Here is a 20,252-nt window from a genome sequence, read left to right on the forward strand (position 1 = left end):
CAGCAATCTGGTTCCATTTTGGTTTAGGTGGAGCCCATTCTTCCTGTTTAGGCTCCTCCTTTCCCCAAAGTTTCCACAGATCCCCTCCTCCCTACACCATCATCTCAACAACACATTGACACTCTGCAGTTCTGCCTGTCTAACTGGCCCTGTGTGTGGAACTGGGAGCATCTTCCATAAGTGCAATACTTTACATTTGTCTTTATTGACTTTCATCCTATTTGTTTTGACCATTTCTCCAGTTTGTCAATATCATTGTGAATTCTATTCCTGTCCTCCAAAGTGCTTGCAATCCCTCTCAGGTTGGTACTGGCTGCAAACTTTACAAGTATACTCTCTAGGCCACTATCCAAATCATGTATGACAATATTGAATAGAACCAGACCCAGGACAGACCCCTGTGGGAACCTACTCTATATGCCCTTCCAGCTTGATTGTAGTTGAGTAGGCTTTCCTGAGCAGTTATGCACCCACCTTAAAGTTGGTTTGTCTAGGCTGTATTTCCCTAGTTTATCAGAAGGCACCACTTGCTAAGTCGAGATATATGACATCTACTCCAGGGGTTCTCAAACTGGGGGTCGGGACCCCTCAGGGGGTCGTGAGGTTATTGCACGGGGGGCCGGGAGCTGTCAGCCTCCACCCCCAACCCCTCTTTGCATCCAGCATTTATAATGGTGTTAAATATATTAAAAACGTTTTTAATTTGGGGGGGTCACACTCAGATGCTTGCTATTTAAAAGAGGTTACCAGTACAAAAGTTTGAGAATCACTGATCTACTGCTTCCCCCCAATCCACAAGCCTTGTTACCCTGTCAAAGGAGACTATTAGGTTGGTTTGACATGATTGATTCTTGACAAATCCATGCTGATTGTTAGTTATAACCTTATCATCTAGGCGCTTACAAATTGATGGATGATTTGCTTCGTTATCATTCTGGGTACTGAAGTTAAGCTGAAGGATCTACAGTTGGGGATCTCTCCTGTCCTCCACAAGTTCTCAAAAATAAGTGCTATTGGCTCAGAGATCTCTTCAGTCAGTTCTTTAAGTATTCTAGGATGTATTCTGTCAGGCCCTGCTGACTTGAAGATATGTAAATTGCCTAAATAATTCTGAATTTGTGCTTTCTCTATTTTAGCCTCAGATCCTAGCCCATTTACACTGATGTTCATTAAGTTAGTCGCCTGATCACTACTAACCTCTATGGTGAAAACTGAACCAAAATAGGCATTGAACATATTTAATAATATGGCAGAAGATGAGTTTGTGGAAGACATAATTGTTTAAGATGACGGATGGTATGCAAACCATACAATAGGAAGATGAAATAGGTATATAAAATACATAAGTCCAGATTTACCCAAACCTGGTGAAAGATAGTGAAATTTCAATTTCCTGTGCCACGTTGATTGACCTTTTTGTGACGATGGGGGTATGCCACCCCCTACCCTTCCCTTCCTCAAGGTGTCTATTGGGTGATAACATCTTTAAATCTCACCCAGTGTGTTATAGGAGCTCTGCTGGCAGAGGCTACTGAGCCTAGTACCCACTTCCCAGCTCTGCTGTCCTCTGTACCCCATAGTGTAGGGGAAGTTGCACCTGTTTACCTCCTTCCTCAAGGAAGCTGGCATCGAGCCTGAGGTTAATTTAGCACTGGGAATGCAAAAAATGAAGACTGGCATAAAGAGAGGTATTTCCATCATATAATTCCCAGTTGATGCCAGTGTAACACCCTATATTTATGTGCCCCATGGGCCGCCCTCCTTTGGGAATTCCCCCAGCCTTGCCTTTCCCTTAGGGCAGTCCCAACCCTGCCTGGCCCCTTACCACCCCCCCGAGGAAGAGCACCGCGGCTGCTCCCCCAGAGAGATTGGGGGAAACTCTATGGGGACTCTCGGGTGCGAAACTGCCTGTCTGTCAACGCGTGGCCTCAGGTTCCGCGCGGCGCTGGAGTCAAGGGTCCCTTCCGCAAACTTGCGGATTTAACAAGCGCTGTGTGGGGCCCCTCCCGGCGCCTGCGGACAGAGGCAGGCGGCAGGGTCCAGCGCTCCCGGGGAGAGGCGCGTGGCAGCTCAGCTCCTCGCCCCACTTCAGAGAGCGCCGCCGGAAAGGGGATGCGGGAGGAGCGGGTGCAAAATGTTGCGTCTTCTCTCCCACACACACACACCTGAAAGCAAAGCGGGGAGCGATCCCCGAGCAAGGCCGGAGAATACAGCCCTGAAGCCAGAGGCGATCCGGAGCCGAAAGCTCGCAGGCTCCCTCTAGCCACCTCAGCTGCAGCAGAGGACGTCAGCGAGAGCAGCAGCACCAGCAGCAGCATTTTTTTCTCTCTCTCTCTCTCTCTTTTTCAGCCAGTAATGAGCGTCTGCCCCCTGGTACGGCTGAGCCACAGCGCGGCTGCACACACGCGCACACGGTATAAATACGTGAAGGGACAAGCGGCGGGAGCTCCCTGTCTGGCTCAGCCCAGCAGGCAGCAGGGGACCCTCCCCCCCGGCGCCATGGCGTGCGTGGCCGGCTGCCGCTGCTGCACGGAGCGCAGGAGGCAGAGCAGCATCCTCTACAACATCCTCAAGAACGAGGAGCAGCCGGAGGCAGCGCAGCAGCCGCCGCCGCAGGAGCCGCAGGGGCCGGGCTGCTCCTGCGGCTCGCGGCGGCGCGTGGCCCTGCGCAGCCCGCAGGTGGCGGGCAAGGCGGCCTCGGCCGTGCTAGTGAAGACCCTGCGCTTCGTGAAGAGCGTGCCCTGCTTCCGGGAGCTGCCGCTGGACGAGCAGCTGGTGCTGGTGCGCGGCTGCTGGGCTCCCCTGCTGGTGCTGGGGCTGGCCCAGGAGCGGGTGCACTTCGAGACGGTGGAGACCGCGGAGCCCAGCATGCTGCAGCGGATATTAACCGACCGGCGGCAGGAGCAGCAAGGGCAGCAGCACCCCCAGAGCTGTAGCCCGCAGCTGCCCTCGGCCGGCGAGATCCAGGGCATCAAAGGCTTCCTGGCCAAGTGTTGGAGCCTGGACATCAGCACCAAGGAGTACGCCTACCTCAAGGGGACAGTGCTCTTCAACCCGGGTGAGTAACCGGTAGTGCTGCCGCCGCCTTGGGGTAGGGGATTCCCCCTTCAGCTGCACCTCCTGGGCATTCCCCCATTTGATCCCTTGCCTAGTGGGGTAGAAAAGAGAGTGGGACTGGAGGGCGGTTGATTGAAGGAGCTGACAGCATTTTAGGCAAGGGGAAACTTTTGAAAGGTGAAGCTTTTTTTTTATTTTTATTTTTCCTGTTGAAAGGGGTTTTGCATTACATGCATTCAGCGGAAGGAAAGGGAGGAGGATAGATCTGCCGCCTGGTCAGGTTTGCCCAGGATTGGCTCTTTTTGGAGAAGGCTGTCCCATTTTATGGGCTCAGATCAGCCTGGGGTCCTGGTTTTTTTTCCTACCTCAGAGGTGGCAACCTTACAAGAGTGGCAGATTATCTTTTTTCTCCTTACTGGTCCAACCTCCCAATAATTAGAAAACTTTGGCCTAGGCTACACTAGAAAATTAGGTTGGTTAAACTACATCACTCCAGTGTGTGAAAAATCCACACCTCTGAGCAGCATAGACCATAAACCAATCTAAGAGGCTGTGATTCTTCTACCTAGCTAGGGCATCTCAGGGAACTGGATTAACTACAGCAACAGGGGAACCCCTCCTATGAGCAAAGGTAGTGTCTACATTGAAGCAGCTGTGCTGCTTTAGCATTTTAAGTGTAGACAAGTCCTTTGCATGCTTGGGGAGAGAGGGGAAGAAGAGGAGATGGTGCTGTGGGGTCCTTTTCAGATAAGAGATCGCTTTGTCCAGTTTAATTAGAGTCTGAAAGCCACTGGTACTAAATGACCTGGCTCATGTGGTGGGCAGTATACATTTATTTCCCTTTCATCCTAGTAAAAAATCTCTCCTCTTTCCTGTTCATCTAGGCATTTGACGAGGATCTTTCCAGTTATAATTCATACATGACTAATAATAATAGCTAGAGTGCTTTGTATTTTTTATTAAAGAATTGCCTCTGAGGATTACACTACCTGTCCACTTTCTTTGTTACAAAAGATTAATCTATGGAAGTTGGTTAGTGATAGTAATAGACAATAGTCACTGTCAAGTATCAGAGGGATAGCCATGTTAGTCTGGATCTGTAAAAGCAGCAAAGAGTCCTGTGGCACCTTATAGACTAACAGACGTTTTGGAGCATGAGCTTTCGTGGGTGAAAGATCCGTTAGTCAGATGCAACTGCCGAAGTGGGTATTCACCCACGAAAGCTCATGCTCCAAAACGTCTGTTAGTCTATAAGGTGCCACAGGACTCTTTGCTGCTTTTAATAGGTCACTGTATTTTTCTTTCTGAACTTGCAACTTTGCAAATTCAACTGCTGCACCAAAAGTCATACAGTAAGCATTATGGTTTGGTTTCTTAAAATAATCACATGGTAACTTGTAACTGTGGTTAAGAAAACTTAATGGATCAAAATGTGCTTGCTTGATTTTTTTTATTCTTTGAAAACTTTAACATATCAAGATTTAGAAACAGAATCTGGTTAAATTAAATGTATATATGTATGCATAGTTTGTTTAAAAAGCAGTATTTTTTATATAATATCACAATAGTCAGATGTTTGTTAGCAGTTGATTTTTTATTTTTAAAAACCTACCTGAAATAGAATCGCTTATTGTGCTCAGATATACTACTGGAATGTTTTAATATTGTCAAATTTAGACCAAGAGGAAAGGTACTGAACTTGCAAACAACTCCACTTCCCTATTTTGTTTGCTTTCTAACTAAACATCCTATCACATCTTGGAGTTAACTTGCTTATCATTCGCAGTCTGGCGCTCCTTCCAATGTAGCTGTCAGCAAGACACATTAATATGAATAGAGCATTTCCTAGTGGTCAACAAGTTATTAGCAAACTTGTTCCTTTTATTATCTTTACTATTTACATGGTATATTTGGCACCTTGAAGATCGTTACTGGTAACAGTCCGTACTGGTTGTCCATATTTTATCACCTACGAATTATATATCTTTTAAAAAATATGAATATTGGAAAATATTGTTGCAATCTAAATTTGTTGTTGCATAACTAAGAGTAGCACTGCATGTCCAGAACAGCAATGTGGTGAGATTTTGGATTGCACAGGTAAAATCTGTGCATATCTACGTGCATGTTGGATATAATAAAATCTCTAGCTGAATCATTTTAATGCAGAAAGGTAATTGCATTTGGCTTGTTCCTCATCTAAGAAACTTAATGTTGATGTTTATGAGTTACCAGTTAGCTGGCATGCTAAAGGATGGCCAACTTCCATGAGTTGTTTTATAGATAAAAACTTTGTAAACGGACATTTAGTTTCCTGTTTTTCTTTCAGATCTGCCAGGGCTGCAGTGTGTACAATATATCCAGGGACTGCAGAGGGAAGCACAGCAAGCTCTAAATGAACATGTCAGACTGATTCATCGAGGGGACCAGGCCAGATTTGCCAAGCTGAATGTTGTTCTTTCCTTGCTGAGATCCATTAATGCTAACGTAATTGCTGAACTATTCTTTAAGCCCATCATTGGAACAGTGAACATGGATGACATGCTGCTGGAGATGCTTTGTGCAAAGTTATAAAGGCATGTAGACAAATAAATCCATTACTAAGGAATTCCTAGGGCAGAATAGTGTAAAGTACTGTAAATAAACTAACTTATTCTTTTTACATAGATAGTATTTTTGTATTCAATAATAAAATATTCAAGTTCTGACATTTAATTTTTATTAAAAACTTATTGTTTTCAGAATAGGATGTACAGCCATGAAAATATGCCTTTTAAACCATTAATGAAGAGTTTTAGTTTCCAAAGTGAGATAAATATTCTCTGTCTTTGAGTGAAGGTCACGCTGATCTGTGTTATGTTTTCAAAATGAGCAACCCCCACTTTTCCCCAAAGCATTGTTGTTTTACATTTTAACACATTTATTTGGAAAGCCAAAAACAGGATAAAAGAGCGAAATTACTTTCCACATTTCAGTTACGTTAAAAAAGATACCTTAGTCACAGCAGTCTTTATAGTTGAACTGTGCGACTTATCCATAACCACTGAAATCAGTAAAGTCTTTCTGCTGACTTTATCAGGCTTTGGATCAGGTCTATTGAATAGTTAAGAGACCGATTTACCTACAGGCTTGTGTACATTGAGAAATTGACCAGAATAGCTATTGCATAATAAATTATTCTGCAATAGTTATTCTGGAATAGCTCCTTGCGTGGACACTGTATTGTGAAATAAAGTTACTTTATTCTGGAATAATTACTATGGTTCCAAAACAGAGTAATTATTCTGGACAAAAATCACTGTTCATTACCATAAAAATTACTCCACAATAGCTATTCCAGTCAATTTTTCCATGTAGACAAGCCCTTAGATAATGTGTTGCAAACATTTCAAAATTGATTGTTAAGAGGAATTCAGATACTTCCAAAGCCTGCGGCAAAATACTAAATTTAACATATGTTGGACTCTGGGAAAAAGAATTATGACCTGGTCTACATTGAGTGGTGTGGGGGGTTTGAGCCAAGTTAAGCTACGTTATTCAGGTAGCTGAAGTTGCTCAAGTCGATGTGCTTAGATCAACTTACTGTGGTGTCTTCACCACGATGAGTTGACTGCTGCCGCTCCCTGTCCACTCCCCCTGTGCCTCTTGCCAAGATGGAGTACAGGAGTCAATAGGAGAGCAGTCGGGGATCAATTTATCGCGTCTAGTCTAGACATGATAAAGCAATCCCTGCTGGATCAATCACTGCCCACCGATCTGGATGGTACTGAAGATATACCCTCAGTCTTCTAAACACAGCAAACTCTTTACAAAACCCCAAGAACTATTGGTAGACCACAGTTGATTTGTTTCCTCACTAGGCATTTGCTATAAAAACTAGAATTCAGTGGGCCAAATTCTGATCTTGGTTCCACCTGTGGAAACATAAAATTACTCCACTGACAGTATGGAGTTATTCTGGATTTACATCACTGTTACTGCAATCAGAGTCTGGTCCACTGTGCTTAGTAACCTGTACATGTCTCACTTAGATTTTAAATTCATTTTCCTTATTTGCTTGTCTTAGCATATTGACTGTGCCCTCAATATTCTTTTTGTTCCTTTCCTACGAGTTTGTGTATATTATCAAGGACAAATGAAAGTCAGAAAATGGAGGGGAAAAAAGACTTGTTAGATCATGTAGTCCACCTTTCTGCTAATGTGAATAGTTCCCTATAGCAGATCATTCCTGTTCTCTGATCTCACCCAGTGCCAGCACTCTGCAGAAAAAGTTTAAAAGGCATATAAGATTAAGGCCCCATTCCATGCTAGGACAATAACCTACTGCTGACAGTGGCTGCCTACAATAAGTTCTCCTGGACATTGAAAATGGGTTTGCTTTAATGTAGAGTGGGAAGTGAGAAAACAAAAGAGAACCATTTTCAACAGGGAAAGTATGATAATTATCAAAGACTATGTTGAAGGCAGTTTTGGCCAATCTATATTATTACCTAGGCACTTCCAATTCCTGCTGAAGAGGAGAGCTGGCATGGTCAGAGGACACATGTTGGTGACAGTCATTATTGGCAATAGATCATTTTCCTAGTTATAATGTTAGATTGCTTACAGATTTTTTTGAGCTAAATACCATTTTACCAGCAAGATTTAATGACAAAACTAACTATAATGAGGGGGTTACAACTTAAAAACTAATGGTCAAAATGTGTTTCTTACAAAATGGAATTAAAAAGAGACGAGGTGGGGGAGGTAATATCTTCGATTGGACCAATTCTGTTGGTGAAAGCAACAAGCTTTCAAGCTATGCAGACCTGAAGAAACTTCTGTGTAGCTCAAAAGTTTGTCTCTTTCACCAACAGAAGTTGATCCAATAGAAGATATTACCTCACTCGCCTTGTTTCTCTAATATCCTGGGACCAACACAGCTACAACAACACTGCAAACAAAAAAAATTAAAACATCATGAAATGATATTTTTTTTCACCTTTAAGTGGTTTGGGCTAGGCCTTATTTTGCTTCTGTTACTGTGGGCTTTCTATTTATTAAAAGGAACTCTTAACAAAAATAATGGGTCTTGTTGGTGATTAGCCCTTACACAGCCATTCAAGGAAGATCCCATCCTATACCCACTTAGAGCTGGCTGTGTAAGGGGGTGGCCGTTAGAGCTGGTTGCATTGAAAAGGGCCTCTTTGGATTGATTTAAAAATTTCTGTTTTTCTAACAAAATTGGGAAAGAAAAACATTTTGTTGTTTTTCCTTATCCTTCCCCTGCCAATTCTCTCCTGCTTTTCCAGTAGCAAGTGGGGGGGAAAAAAGGAAGAAAACTGAGCTGAAGTGCTTCAATCTAAACAAAGCCACTGAGCTGAAGTGCTTCAATCTAAACAAAGCCAATCACTGATGGAACTGAAACTTTATGTAATAACTTCTCCTAATGCCATGTGTTTTGTAAAACCTCTTAAATCATAAGGGTGTTCCTAGCTCTTGTGAAAGTTATTTTGGGGGTGGGAGGCAGCTCACAGAGTCTTTGTTACCCCCAACCTCGGTACATCCTATTTAAGGGCCAGGGATAATCACAGCCCCTGTGCCCAGAGAAAGGCAGGGACTGTTCTCTGCATTCCCCTACTGGGGCATAAATTGTCCTAAAGATGGTAGGGCAGAGGGGAAGGCCCCGTATCCCAATCAGCAGAGTTGGCCAGGAGGAGCAGTCTGCATCATAGATGCTGACTCTGTGGCTGGAGCACTCATAGAAAAACAAAAAAAGTGAGTGCTCAGCACCCACCCAGCCACAGCTGTTTAGTATCTCAGAGAAGGGCTTATGAGAGGGCAGAGAACAGCAGCCTCAGGGAGGGGGTGGAGCAGGGGTGAGATGAGGCAGAACCTTGGGGAAAGGGGTGGGGGGGGGAGGGGCCTTGTGCCAGAGCTAGGATGGAGTACCCCCAGGGAGAAGTAAAACAACACCTATGGTCTGCATCCAAATGGATTATTATTTGTAGTAATATTATTACTGGAGTGCCAATGATCTCCAGTCATGGACCAGGACCCCATTGTGCTAGGTGCTGTATAAACATAGAACAAAAAGTTCCTCCCCGAAAGAGTGATAGCACAGCTTGCACACTACAGAGCTTTGGCAGGGGCTGTGTCTCCTTAGAGGCCATCTCCTCTGGAGCTTCCTCAGGAGAGAGGTCGCTCTGCACCACTTAGGGCATGGCTACACTCGAAACTTCAAAGCGCTGCCGTGGCAACGCTTTGAAGTGTGAGTGTGGTCGCAGCGCCAGCCCTGGGAGAGAGCTTTCCCAGCGCTGCACGTACTCCACCTTCTCATGGGGATTACCTTGCAGTGCTGGGAGCCGCGCTCCCAGCGCTGTGGCACTGTTTACACTGGCGCTTTGCAGCGCTGTATCTTGCAGTGCTCGGGGGGGGGGTGTTTTTCACACCCCTGAGCGAGAAAGTTGCAGCGCTGTAAAGCGCCAGTGTAGCCATGGCCTTAGTCCTGGCCTGTGTCTTAAAAGCACAGCCAGGTTTTAAGTTCCTAAGATAAACTGACAGCTAAATAGACCAACAACAAATCTGTAAAATAGTTTGTATGAGCATAGAATAATTGGCTGAGTTTTCAAAGACCTAATGCTCAAGAATGCTGGAATTTCTCTGTGTCTGTTTGTATGTTCCATGGTAACTTTTGAATGCTGTATCTGATCAATTCCAAAAAATATCAAGGAATATTCTAGACATCAGTGGGAAGAATGCTATAAATTTTGGGGAGGAATTGGGAAATGAGAGGCACAGGTTGTCCTTTCCTCTGGTTAGCAGATCCACAGTTTGAAGTGCCTCTGCCATTGTCTATAGATCAGAGACCTGGCTGAAGACAGCCATTAACACCTTTCAGCATAACAATTCCCTTAGCTCATCTCTGCCCATCTTCTCAATAGAGTTTAACCTGTTGACACCTTGAATGACATCTTCCAGACAGAGAACAGTAAGGGTGGGGGGAGTGCACACAGCCCCTAGCATGAGGGAATGGGGCACACAGGATCCCTGGCAGGAAGGCAGTAGGGGGAATCTGATAGAGGGTTGGGGGAGATTGGGGACACGCAGAGCCTCCAGCTTGGGGGGCAAAAGGGAGAATAGAGGTCAGAGCCCCTGGGAGGGAGGGAAGAGGGATACACACAGAAACCTTGGTATGGCGGAGGGGAGCACAGAATCCATGGCAGAGGGAAGATTAGGGGACTCTGGTATGGAAGGGAATGGGCTGTACAGAGTCCCTGCCATAATGATGGGAGAAAGAGAGTCCCTGATATAGGGGAGGCAGAAATGAAAGGGACATAGAACTCCTGTTGGGAGGGGCAGATTGTGGGACCCTGGTATGGGGAGGAAGAAGGTGAGGGAAGAACACAGAGCCCCTGCCATGGGGCTAGAAAATGGAGAACCCTGGCATACGGTAGATAGGGAAGGAGGGTACACAGAGCCCCTGCAGTGGGAAGTAGTGGGGAAGGGGAAAGACAGCGATTAGCATGAGAGATTGAGTGGGAGTTGTAGGCAGTCCCTGAATCAGAGGGGGATCGGAGAATGGCATACAGTGACCTTGGAAGGTGTGGGGGAGGAAATGGAGGAATGCAAGGAGATCCCGGTGGGTGCAATGTACTGTGTCTTTAGAAACTGTGAAGTGTGTGACCCTTGAGTTGGTTTCCAAGGAAGCCCTATAAGCCAACACCTTAGAAAATTGCATGAGAGATATGTGCATGCACACTAAATGGAAACACTTAAAATGTTTCTTGCATTTATGAAAATATGACATGGCAATTTTTTTTCCCTTCACAGATTTAGGTCTTTTGTTAAAAAAATGCTCTATTAAATCACTTCATTCCTCGCACAAAGAGCTTCTGTTTCCTTGTGAAGGACCAAGGCCAGTCACTTAGACAGGTATCAAAGGAACAAATGCTGTGCCCAGTGCACAAGCCTATGGCGTGTAACCAGGCTGTATGCTAAGGAAGAATTTTGACAGACCTGAACACTCCATGGACACTACTGCAGCCCCAGCACTGCAAACCCTTCCCTGTAGTGTGCCCTCTTCACAGGGACGGTGGGGAGGGAACAGAGAAGCATGTGACTAGAGGCACCACATAGTAGCAAATCCATAAGACGAGGCATGATGGTAGAACTGCTGACCAGCAGGTGGTGACTGAGTGCAGAAGCCCACCAGAACGCTTCCCATTTAAGGGCTATGGAACTTATACATCCTGAGTTCAAAATCACTTCATTTTACAGAATACAGGGTGGGCAGAACAAGAGAGCAGGTCTTCTAGCTACTATGTTCTGCTCTAGCTGCAAGTGGCAGAGGACACCTGTTGGCAGCCTGGAAGAAATTATAATAGCTGGGTGTCATGGTCATAGGGAAATGTTTCCTGTCACTTTTGAGGGAGTGGGGGCGGGGAGGGAGAAGAAGAGACATTTTTGCACCACAGACTGACACATGACTTTCTGTAGAAAGGGCTGGGTCAGCAATCATACCAGGTTTCCTAGCGCAGCTCACTACTTCCGACTGAACCTCTTCTGTGAGAATACAATGAATGAGCCTTCTCATAACAGCATCCTGTGCTCAGACAGACATCTACCTTACAGTAGGGATGAATCAACTCTGATGCATCCAGAAGCAATATTATAGAAACACCTGTCCAGGGCAGAGTCTAAGCCAAGTAAAAGGGCTATACCATTAGATGTGTTGGAGATGAGCCTACTAAAAGACTTCACAAATTATATTTCAATGTCCACATAGACAAAGCATAGTTAATGTGTTGGTGTGGTTTTTTTTGTTTTTTTTGTTTGTTTGTTTTTTACCAAAAAAAATTGTCGATTTTTTTTGGGAGAAGCTAGGTTCCCAAAAGAATGACCTTTTTTATTTGTTTGGGTTTTTTTAATTATTCATGTTGTCTTGTTGACTTCATTGGGGCTATATATGTCAGATCCACAGGATTGGGCTCACAACATGTATCTAAACAGTGTTCAGACATTTTGATAAACACAGTTTCAATGACAACACATCATTCTAATGCTAAACATTGCGGGATTTTGGGGGAAACATCTTCTGGGCATTACAAGGATACAATCTCGTCCTTGGATATGCTTGTACTGCTCTGAAGAGCAGCTCTAGAAAACAAACAAACAAAAAACAACAAAAAAACCCACAACAGGCTTAATTATCTGGAGTGTTAGAATAATTGGAGTTGGGATACCTTTTCTAGAATGCACCCAAAGGAACCAATATAAAAGATATTACTTAACATTCTAATATACATATTGACATTATTCCCAGGCACATTTAAATGAATCCATTATTCTCTCCCTAACATTGGTGCCCTGAGCACTGCTCTCCTCATAAGCACGTTTTCCCAGAGCTCCCATATTTCAGACATTTCAAACTGAAAGCAGCTTTTCCACAAATTTCATTTAGCAATCCTCATGGTGACAGTCCCTGCTGGATAAAATCACTACTGTCCATTTTGCCCAGTAATAGCTATTGCCACCTACATCAACCTAGACACCCAGCATTTCTAGCCAGGAGTGCAATGCTAGCAATAGTGAGTTTTTAATCACAAAGTGCCATTCAGCAGGGGTTGCTCTTGGCAGATACCCTTTCCTCTGAAGAGATTTGAGAAAATAAAAATCAAAAAAACCCTCATATTTTCAGTGAACCTGGTTAAGAATGTTTCTTATAGATTAGAATTAAATGGTATTTATTCTTAATCTTCTGTTTTCTAGTTTAATGTATAACCTTTGTTCAGCTAATCTTTCCAATAGCTTATTTTAAACTTTTTTTTTTTTTTGGCAGCAGTTTGCTCTTACAAATAAACTATGGACATACGACACCCAATTGAGCAATATCTATTTTGCACCGAAAGAAGAGGCCATGCAAATAAAGTGTGTATTTTCTGAAAGGAGTGTGTGTAGCGCATTGAATCTGTTATAAGTTGTCATTCATTTTTGTCTGTTTAAAGACAGAAGTACTTCCTCTAGTGCAGTGCTTCTCAAAGTCAGGCTGCTGCTTGTTTAGAGAAAGCCCCTGGTGGGCCGGGCCGGTTTGTTTACCTGCTGCGTCCACAGATTCGGCCGATCTTGGCTCCCACTGGCAGCAGTTTTGCCGCTCCAGGCCAATGGGAGCTGTGGGAAGCAGTGAAACGCAGCCAGTGGGAGCCACGATTGGCTGAACCTTCAGATGTGGCAGGTAAACAAACTGGCCTGGCCCGCCAGGGGCTTCCCCTCCACAAGTGGCAGATCGGCTTTGAGAAGCACTGCTCTAGTGGACGTTCTAACATTATAGTAAACATTAAAAAACGTTCAGAAAGCCTTTCAGTTATTTAGCAGTCTTTCACCAAGTAAAACAAAAAGATAATAATTGAGAGATGCAAATAAGTACTCTAACAAGCCTTTTTAAAATTTGGAGAGACATTGTTAGATCAGTGAAGTACATACTGCCTCCAGCTTTGTTACGCAATCAAAATTAAGCACTCTGCATTTATGATGAATACAAGATAGATTCAAAGAATCAAAACCACTAGAGAAGCTCTAAACTGTAGATTAACTTTGACTTAAGTGTCCTTAAACAAATTAGACTAATATGGACATGAGGCTATAAGCTGGACCGTATGGACTAATCTTAACACCACAAAATAAGCAAAGGGCCAGATTTACTGCTGGTGTAAGTGCATCTCTATTAAAGTCAATAGAATTGTAACTGCTTATGCCAGTAATGGATGCGATCCAGAATCTTTTATACATACACACCATGGTATAGACTTGTATGTATATATATACATATATATACACACTCTCTCTCTTTCTCTCATATAAATGTATATACAATACAGGCACCCATTCATTTAAGTCTGTGCATGGTTACATTATCAATGTATTACAACACTAAATCAAGGCTCAACTTTAAAAAATATGCTTTTTTGCTGTTATGTTATCATTTACTATTTTGTCTCATATACTGTAGTGCATATCTATATTTATATATCCTCCCCTGTTCTTCAAAAAAGTTGTGGTCTCTCTCTCTCTCTCTCTCTCTCTCTCACACACACAAGTTAACTCTGGAATTAATATAATAGTAATAACAGAACCCAATAAGGTTAGTTGTATGGTTTGTGAGGTTGGAGGCTCTCTGCTGGAGAAGGAAAACTACTCCAGAAAGAGAACAAGCTAGCCAGCACAATGCTGAGTCCATGCAGGCCTGCCAAAGGCACAGGAGCCCAAGCAGCAACATGCCTTGCTGGCGACAGAGAGGAACCTAGACAATCAATTATATATGAACATAAACCCACAATGGAGGTTTTTAAGAACAGGTTGGACAAATGCCCATCAAGGATGCTCTTGATTTGCTTGGTCCTGCCTCAACACAAGGGGGATGGACTAGATGACCTCCTGTCCCTTCCAGCCCTAGATTTTTAAGATTCAATGATCACTAACAGGGGCAGCCAGCTTATCTCAGCATACTGAACTAATACAGCTGACCTCATACCTTTATTAGACATATATGCAATGGAAGTTGTTAAAAAGCAATAAAAGGAATTGCTAAAAATCGCTAAACCACTCTGAGTAGAGACAGATATTCAGACAGGAAACTTTTAGCGGAGACTGACGACAGCTTTCATCCCAGGATCAGGCCCACAATTCCATTTCTCCATTTAGCCTCAAGGTTTTTCAGACCACAACTCTCTCACAATTATCTTCAGTAGGTTTATATATGTGTAATTAAGTAGAACTTTGTTAACAATTTTGTTGATGATTCATAAGGAGAAAGACTTCAATCTAGTCCACTCCCTCTTAGTTGTATTGGTTTTTCAAGATTATTAGGAGTAAAAACTTATTTCTTTCTCAGAAGTGAACAATATGACTGAATACCCCTAGGGAGCAAATCTATTCAGTAAGAAAATGCCATTTTTACTTTGAATAGAGCCGCACACTTTCATAACCAATCTTTGCAGAGTAGAACTGCATTTACATTACAGGCCAGATCTTTATCAGAGGTTAATGGTGGCCATTAGTGTCAATGGAGCTATCAGGGCCGCGCTGGGGGTGGGGGTGGGGTCAGTGGGGCACTTTGCCCTGGGCCCCACAGGGGCCCCCCACAAGAATGTAGTATTCTATAGTATTGCAACTTTTTTTTATGGAAAGGGCCCCCCAAATTGCTTTGCCCCTGGCCTCCTGAATCCTCTGGGTGGCCCTGGGAGCTATGCCAATTTACAGCCGCTGGAGGTTTTGTCCTTTTTTTCTATCACTAGGATAAATTCAATTTTAATAATTTTGATCCTCTATCACTTTCTCTAGCATCAACTACATCCAATTTTATATTAAAAAAGAAAACAATGGAAAACAGTAAAAGTAGAGATGACAGAAGCTACAGTAATTCTGCCTCTGGAAAGGTACCCAAGCCTGAAATGAGAACTAGAACTAGAACAAATTTATGGAAGAATTCATTTTCCTCTTCTTGACAAGCTGGTAGTAGTTTTCTTGAAAAAGGGGAAGCCACTAAATAGTCTTATCTTGGCCACCATTTTTATTTCTTCCAAAGACCACCATTTGATATAGCCCAATTTTAAGACTGAAGTTTGATTGTAAAATATGTGCTGGAAAAAACTAATAAGCAAGACATTTATGAGGAACAGATCACTGGTTAACAATATGCATATTAATTATCACTCTAAATGCATACCCAGAGCCACAGTGAAATGAATGCAGTGAAAGCTTTCAATGGTGTGGAATGGATGCTCCCAGCAGCAATGTTTGCAATATTTGTATTAAGCCTCAACTATGTTAGTTTAACCCATTTTTTATACACACACCCATTGACCTAAAACCACTTGCTTACTTCAAACTACAAAGCAATACACAGTGAGTATGCTTCAGCTCTCTCTTGCATTAATTTTTTATATCTAGATCCCTTCACCCAGTGTAGGAAAAGGTTCACAAATAAATAAATGGCACTACACATTCTATTTCACGAGAGGCTGATCATGCCATCCTTACACACAGAAAATGCTCACCGATTCCAGAAAAAGGTAATGATGCTTATCACTGTCCAAGCAGGGACTCATGCTGATTGGAAGATCCCAATCTATTCTATTGTCCCTGTTGGCCACCAAACCTCAATTAAATAAGTTAAAAATTAAGCACAGAAAAACCCAAATGACTTTGGATTTACTAGAGGTAGCCTTGCCAGAGCAAGTGCACCACAACATGTAAAATACCTAGAAGTGACGGTACCTAGGAAATAAAGCACATGGCTGTGATTATAAATACTTATGGCAAATAAACGTAGATTTGATGAGGTGGAACGGTATGACTGGGAGGAGCAAATGGTGAAATAATTAACATACTGTGTCACGGGCTGTTTTTTTCCCAAGCTTCTCCTTGCATTTTGTATCATCCTGTCTCAAGGAAAACAAAACAAACAAAAAAAACCCACAGTCTCCAGGTGTTCCTTTAGTGTGTGATGATATCAGGGAAATTAATGCTCAAATAAACAGAACTGTTGACATGACCATTTTTTTAAACATAGCTATTAAAAGTGAAGGTGAAAAATACAAAGAAATGAAGTAATGTTGCAGAGGTGTGACAGTCTATTGTAGGTTATGAATTCCAGTATGTGTACATACTGCTTTTCCGTTGATATAACTTTTATAATCCATGTATCCCATTGGATCCATTTTTTTCTTAAATAGCTCAAGTTTATCTTTTACAAACAATAAGACAATTTCATTTCTCTTAATACTTTTATTCTGGTCAACTACATTCCTCTAGGCAGTCGTTGCTTTTGCAGCCATAGTGCTTATTGACTGAAGTCACAGACATTCTAAACAGCTCTATTTGTTTAATTTGGCAAATCAGAACATTTCCCTAATACCATTGTAGTTGAATTTGTTGGGAGGAGAAATCCTCAAAATAACTCCAGCATCAATTTTTTCAAGGACATTTTTGACATCTGAAAAAAATAAAATCTGGATCAGAAAAACAATTAATACCTTTTAGAGAAGATGCGTGAACTATTGTGTGTGGGCAAGATGACTGAATAAGTATTTTCAATGTCTAATTGCTATGATTCTATGAAGTGTATTATGTAAGCAATTCATTACAATATCAGCAAGTACCATTGTCTCTTTATGTATGAACTTCTTTTAATGGCTGATTTTAATGTAGAATTACAACTCCTTTAAAAAAAGGAAAGTGCCAGGCACCTTTCTACCATATCAATTCAAGTGGAATTAGTATTCAGAGAAGAACATTAAAGCTGGTAGTCTCTTTTGTTTGCAACATGCACAACAAAGAATGCCTTACATCAGAAGTTAAACACTATCATTACTGCAGACCATTTACTTCACAAATAGCATGATCTTTTATATATTAGGAATATTGCAAGATTAAGAACAGCACCAGGAGAGATAAAAGCAGATGATGATGGATGTTTTAGAGGCTGGCAGAATCTGCAACACAGCAGGTCTCTTCTCCCCACATCTATCCTGCAATAGTTTGTCAAAGGCAGCTCCCATACGTGCTGAAGAGACCCTGAGCGTTTCAAGTCTTGGAAACGCACAGTGATGCCATCACAAGTTCATCACACTCATGTAATAAAAAGCATTCTGAACATTTTTTTGTCATGGAAGCTCTGTGAAAAATAGAGATTGCTGCTTGTGTTTTCCCAGAGGCCCCCACAGCTCCTTTTTACAGGGATCCTGGGCCTTACTGTAATCTCAGCTCTTCCTCCAATAACAGACTGCCATTTTCTCTGCAGAATAATTAACATCATTAAGATACTTAAGTTGCAGAACCACTAACTCTGGTGCATAACCTATCGCTTAAATTAGCCTCTGTACCAGATGACTGGAAGGTAGATAACAATGTCTGTGTTTAAAAAAGCTTCAGAGGTGATCCTAGCAATTACATGCTGGTAAGTCTAACTTCAGTACAAGCCAAACTGGTTGAAACTATAGTAAAGAATAGAATTCTCAGACACATGAATGAATATGGTTTGTTGGGGGAGAGTCAACATGCCTTTTGTAAAAAGAAATCCTGCCTCACCAATCTATCTGAATTCCTTGAGAGAGTTAACAAACGTGGACAAGGCTGATCCAGTGCATCCAGTGTACTTGGACTTTCAGTTAGCCTTTGACAAGGTCCCTCACTGAAAGCTCTTACGCAAAGTAAGCAGTCGTGGGATAACAGGGAAGATCCTCTCATGGACTAGTAACTGATTAAAAAGCAGGAAACAAAGGGTAGGAATAAAAGGTCAGTTTTCACAATGAAGAGAGGTAAATAGCAGGGTCCCCTAAGGATCTATATTGAGACCTGTGCTGTTCAGTATATTGATAAATTATCTGGAAAAGGGGTGAACAGTGAGATGGTAACATTTGCAGATGTGATACAAAATTACTCAAGAAAGTTAAAGTCCAAACCTGACTGCAAAGAGTAACAAAGTAGGTGACTAGGCATAAAAGTGGGTGACTGGGCAACAAAATGGGAGATGAACTTCAGTATTGATGAGTGCAAAGTAATGCACATGGGAAAAAATAATCTCATCTTGGATTTGTCAAGAACAAATCATGTCAAACCAACTGAATAGCTTTCTTTGACAGGGCAAGAAGCCTTGTGGATCGGGAGAAAGCAGTAGACGTGATATATCTTGACATTAGTAAGGCTTTTGATACTCTCTCTCATGACCTTCTCATAAACAAACTAAGGAAATATGCACCCACCTTATAATAGATCTATCTAGGCTATAACTGGTTGGAAACTCATTCCCAGAGAGTAGTTATCAGTGGTTCACTGTCAAACTGGAAGGGCATAATGAATGGGGTTCCCCAGGGATCAGTTCTGGGTCTGGCTCTGTTCAATATCTTCATCAATGATTTAGATAATGGCATAGAGAGTACACTTCGAAACCTATACATTTTGCAGAACTGGAGCCATTAAAAGAGATTATTGTTACCCTCCTGAAAGCCAGCAAGATGACAGTATCTTTTAAAGAAACATTTGTTAGACCCTTGATTAAGGAGCCTCTCTCACCACAGATAATCTTTCCAGTTATCACCCCATCTATACATTTTGAGGGTAGACACGGACAACTCAAGCAACATCTGTTTAAAAATTAATTGTGTGCATTCATAAACATCTGATACATAAAGCATGAGTCTTACTGCTTCCGTGCTATTTGATATGGTTATTGTTAGCTACTGGGATTACATATTATGCAATTTGTCTTATCCGAATGCAGCGTCAAGTAGAAAACTAACTGTGGTTTAACTGCAATCATAAACTATGACCACAATCTAATTCCAGAATGAAAACGGTGGACCAGCAATACAAACTGACTACCAATATAGGGCTAGAGCTTTAGTTGGTTTAAATCAGCACAGCTCCATTGATTTCAATAACTTTCAAAAGGCAGGAGATATGGATTTCAATGGAGCTCTATCAGTTCTTTTTCACAGATTCATAAATTCCAAGGCCAGAAGGAACCATTGTGATCACCTAGCTTGACCTCTTATATAACAAAGGTCATAGAATTTCCCCACAAATAATTCCTATAGCACTTCTTTTATAAAAACATCCAATCTTGATTTACAAATCCACCACATCCTCACCACGATCATCAAGCACGCATAGTCAACTGAGGACTATTGCACCAGTCAGAGTGACCAAGGTTGTGGCATCACACCAGTCATTGTATAGTGAAGTTCCCAAACCTGGCTCAATCCTGTGAATCCCTGAATCTCTGGGGCAGCCCCACAGGTTGCACCAGATCAGGTCAGTGTGTATACCTCTTCACTCATCAATACAGAGTTTGAGACCACAGTATACTGGAGTCTTTTTGTCCATCCTGGCAACATGGCCAAAGACCCTGCAATGCCACTTTTGAATATGAGTGATTGAAGGAAGGCCAGGTCTCTCTGAAACTGACATTTTGCACAAAGTGAAACCACTTCATGCTCAGGAATGGGTGCTGACAGCAGATATGAATTGCCTCTAGCCATTCCAAGTCTGCTTGTATGAGAATCCACCATGACCCTTAGTAAATTGTTCCAAGAGTTAATTAAGGCTGTTAAAAATTTACCCCTTATTGTCAGTCTTTTTTACAAGCTTAGAATCTGACCCATAATGTGACTGATAGATTTTTGCACAAGAGTTACAGCACATCAATAGCACTCCAT

The 20,252-nt window shown here is 42.4% G+C and overlaps 1 protein-coding gene across 2 annotated transcripts; it reads left to right on the forward strand.

Annotated features, from left to right (window-relative positions):
• The first annotated feature begins 2,015 nt into the window (after window positions 1-2,015).
• On the forward strand, window positions 2,016-12,986 carry NR0B1 (nuclear receptor subfamily 0 group B member 1). Of its 2 annotated transcripts, none has more exons than XM_032777785.2 (3): window positions 2,016-3,058; window positions 5,387-5,633; window positions 12,878-12,986. In XM_032777785.2, the coding sequence occupies exons 1-2, from the start codon at window positions 2,356-2,358 to the stop codon at window positions 5,629-5,631; spliced, it is 948 nt and encodes a 315-aa protein (XP_032633676.1). In that variant the 5' UTR covers window positions 2,016-2,355; the 3' UTR covers window positions 5,632-5,633; window positions 12,878-12,986. The 2 variants fall into 2 exon arrangements, with proteins under 2 accessions (XP_032633676.1, XP_032633677.1); XM_032777786.2 differs by having other exon boundaries at window positions 12,881-12,986.
• The last annotated feature ends 7,266 nt before the right edge of the window (window positions 12,987-20,252 follow it).

This window comes from Chelonoidis abingdonii, chromosome 1, assembly GCF_003597395.2.
Source record: "Chelonoidis abingdonii isolate Lonesome George chromosome 1, CheloAbing_2.0, whole genome shotgun sequence".
In the NCBI taxonomy this organism is placed as follows: Eukaryota; Metazoa; Chordata; order Testudines; family Testudinidae; genus Chelonoidis; species Chelonoidis abingdonii.

Bases quoted from the DNA above. Each gene is read 5' to 3' on its own strand.
- NR0B1 (XM_032777785.2), top strand. From the start codon at position 2,356: ATGAGCGTCTGCCCCCTGGTACGGCTGAGCCACAGCGCGGCTGCACAC. The intron at 3,059-5,386 runs GTGAGTAACCGG...TTTTTCTTTCAG, and splicing joins GACAGTGCTCTTCAACCCGG to ATCTGCCAGGGCTGCAGTGT.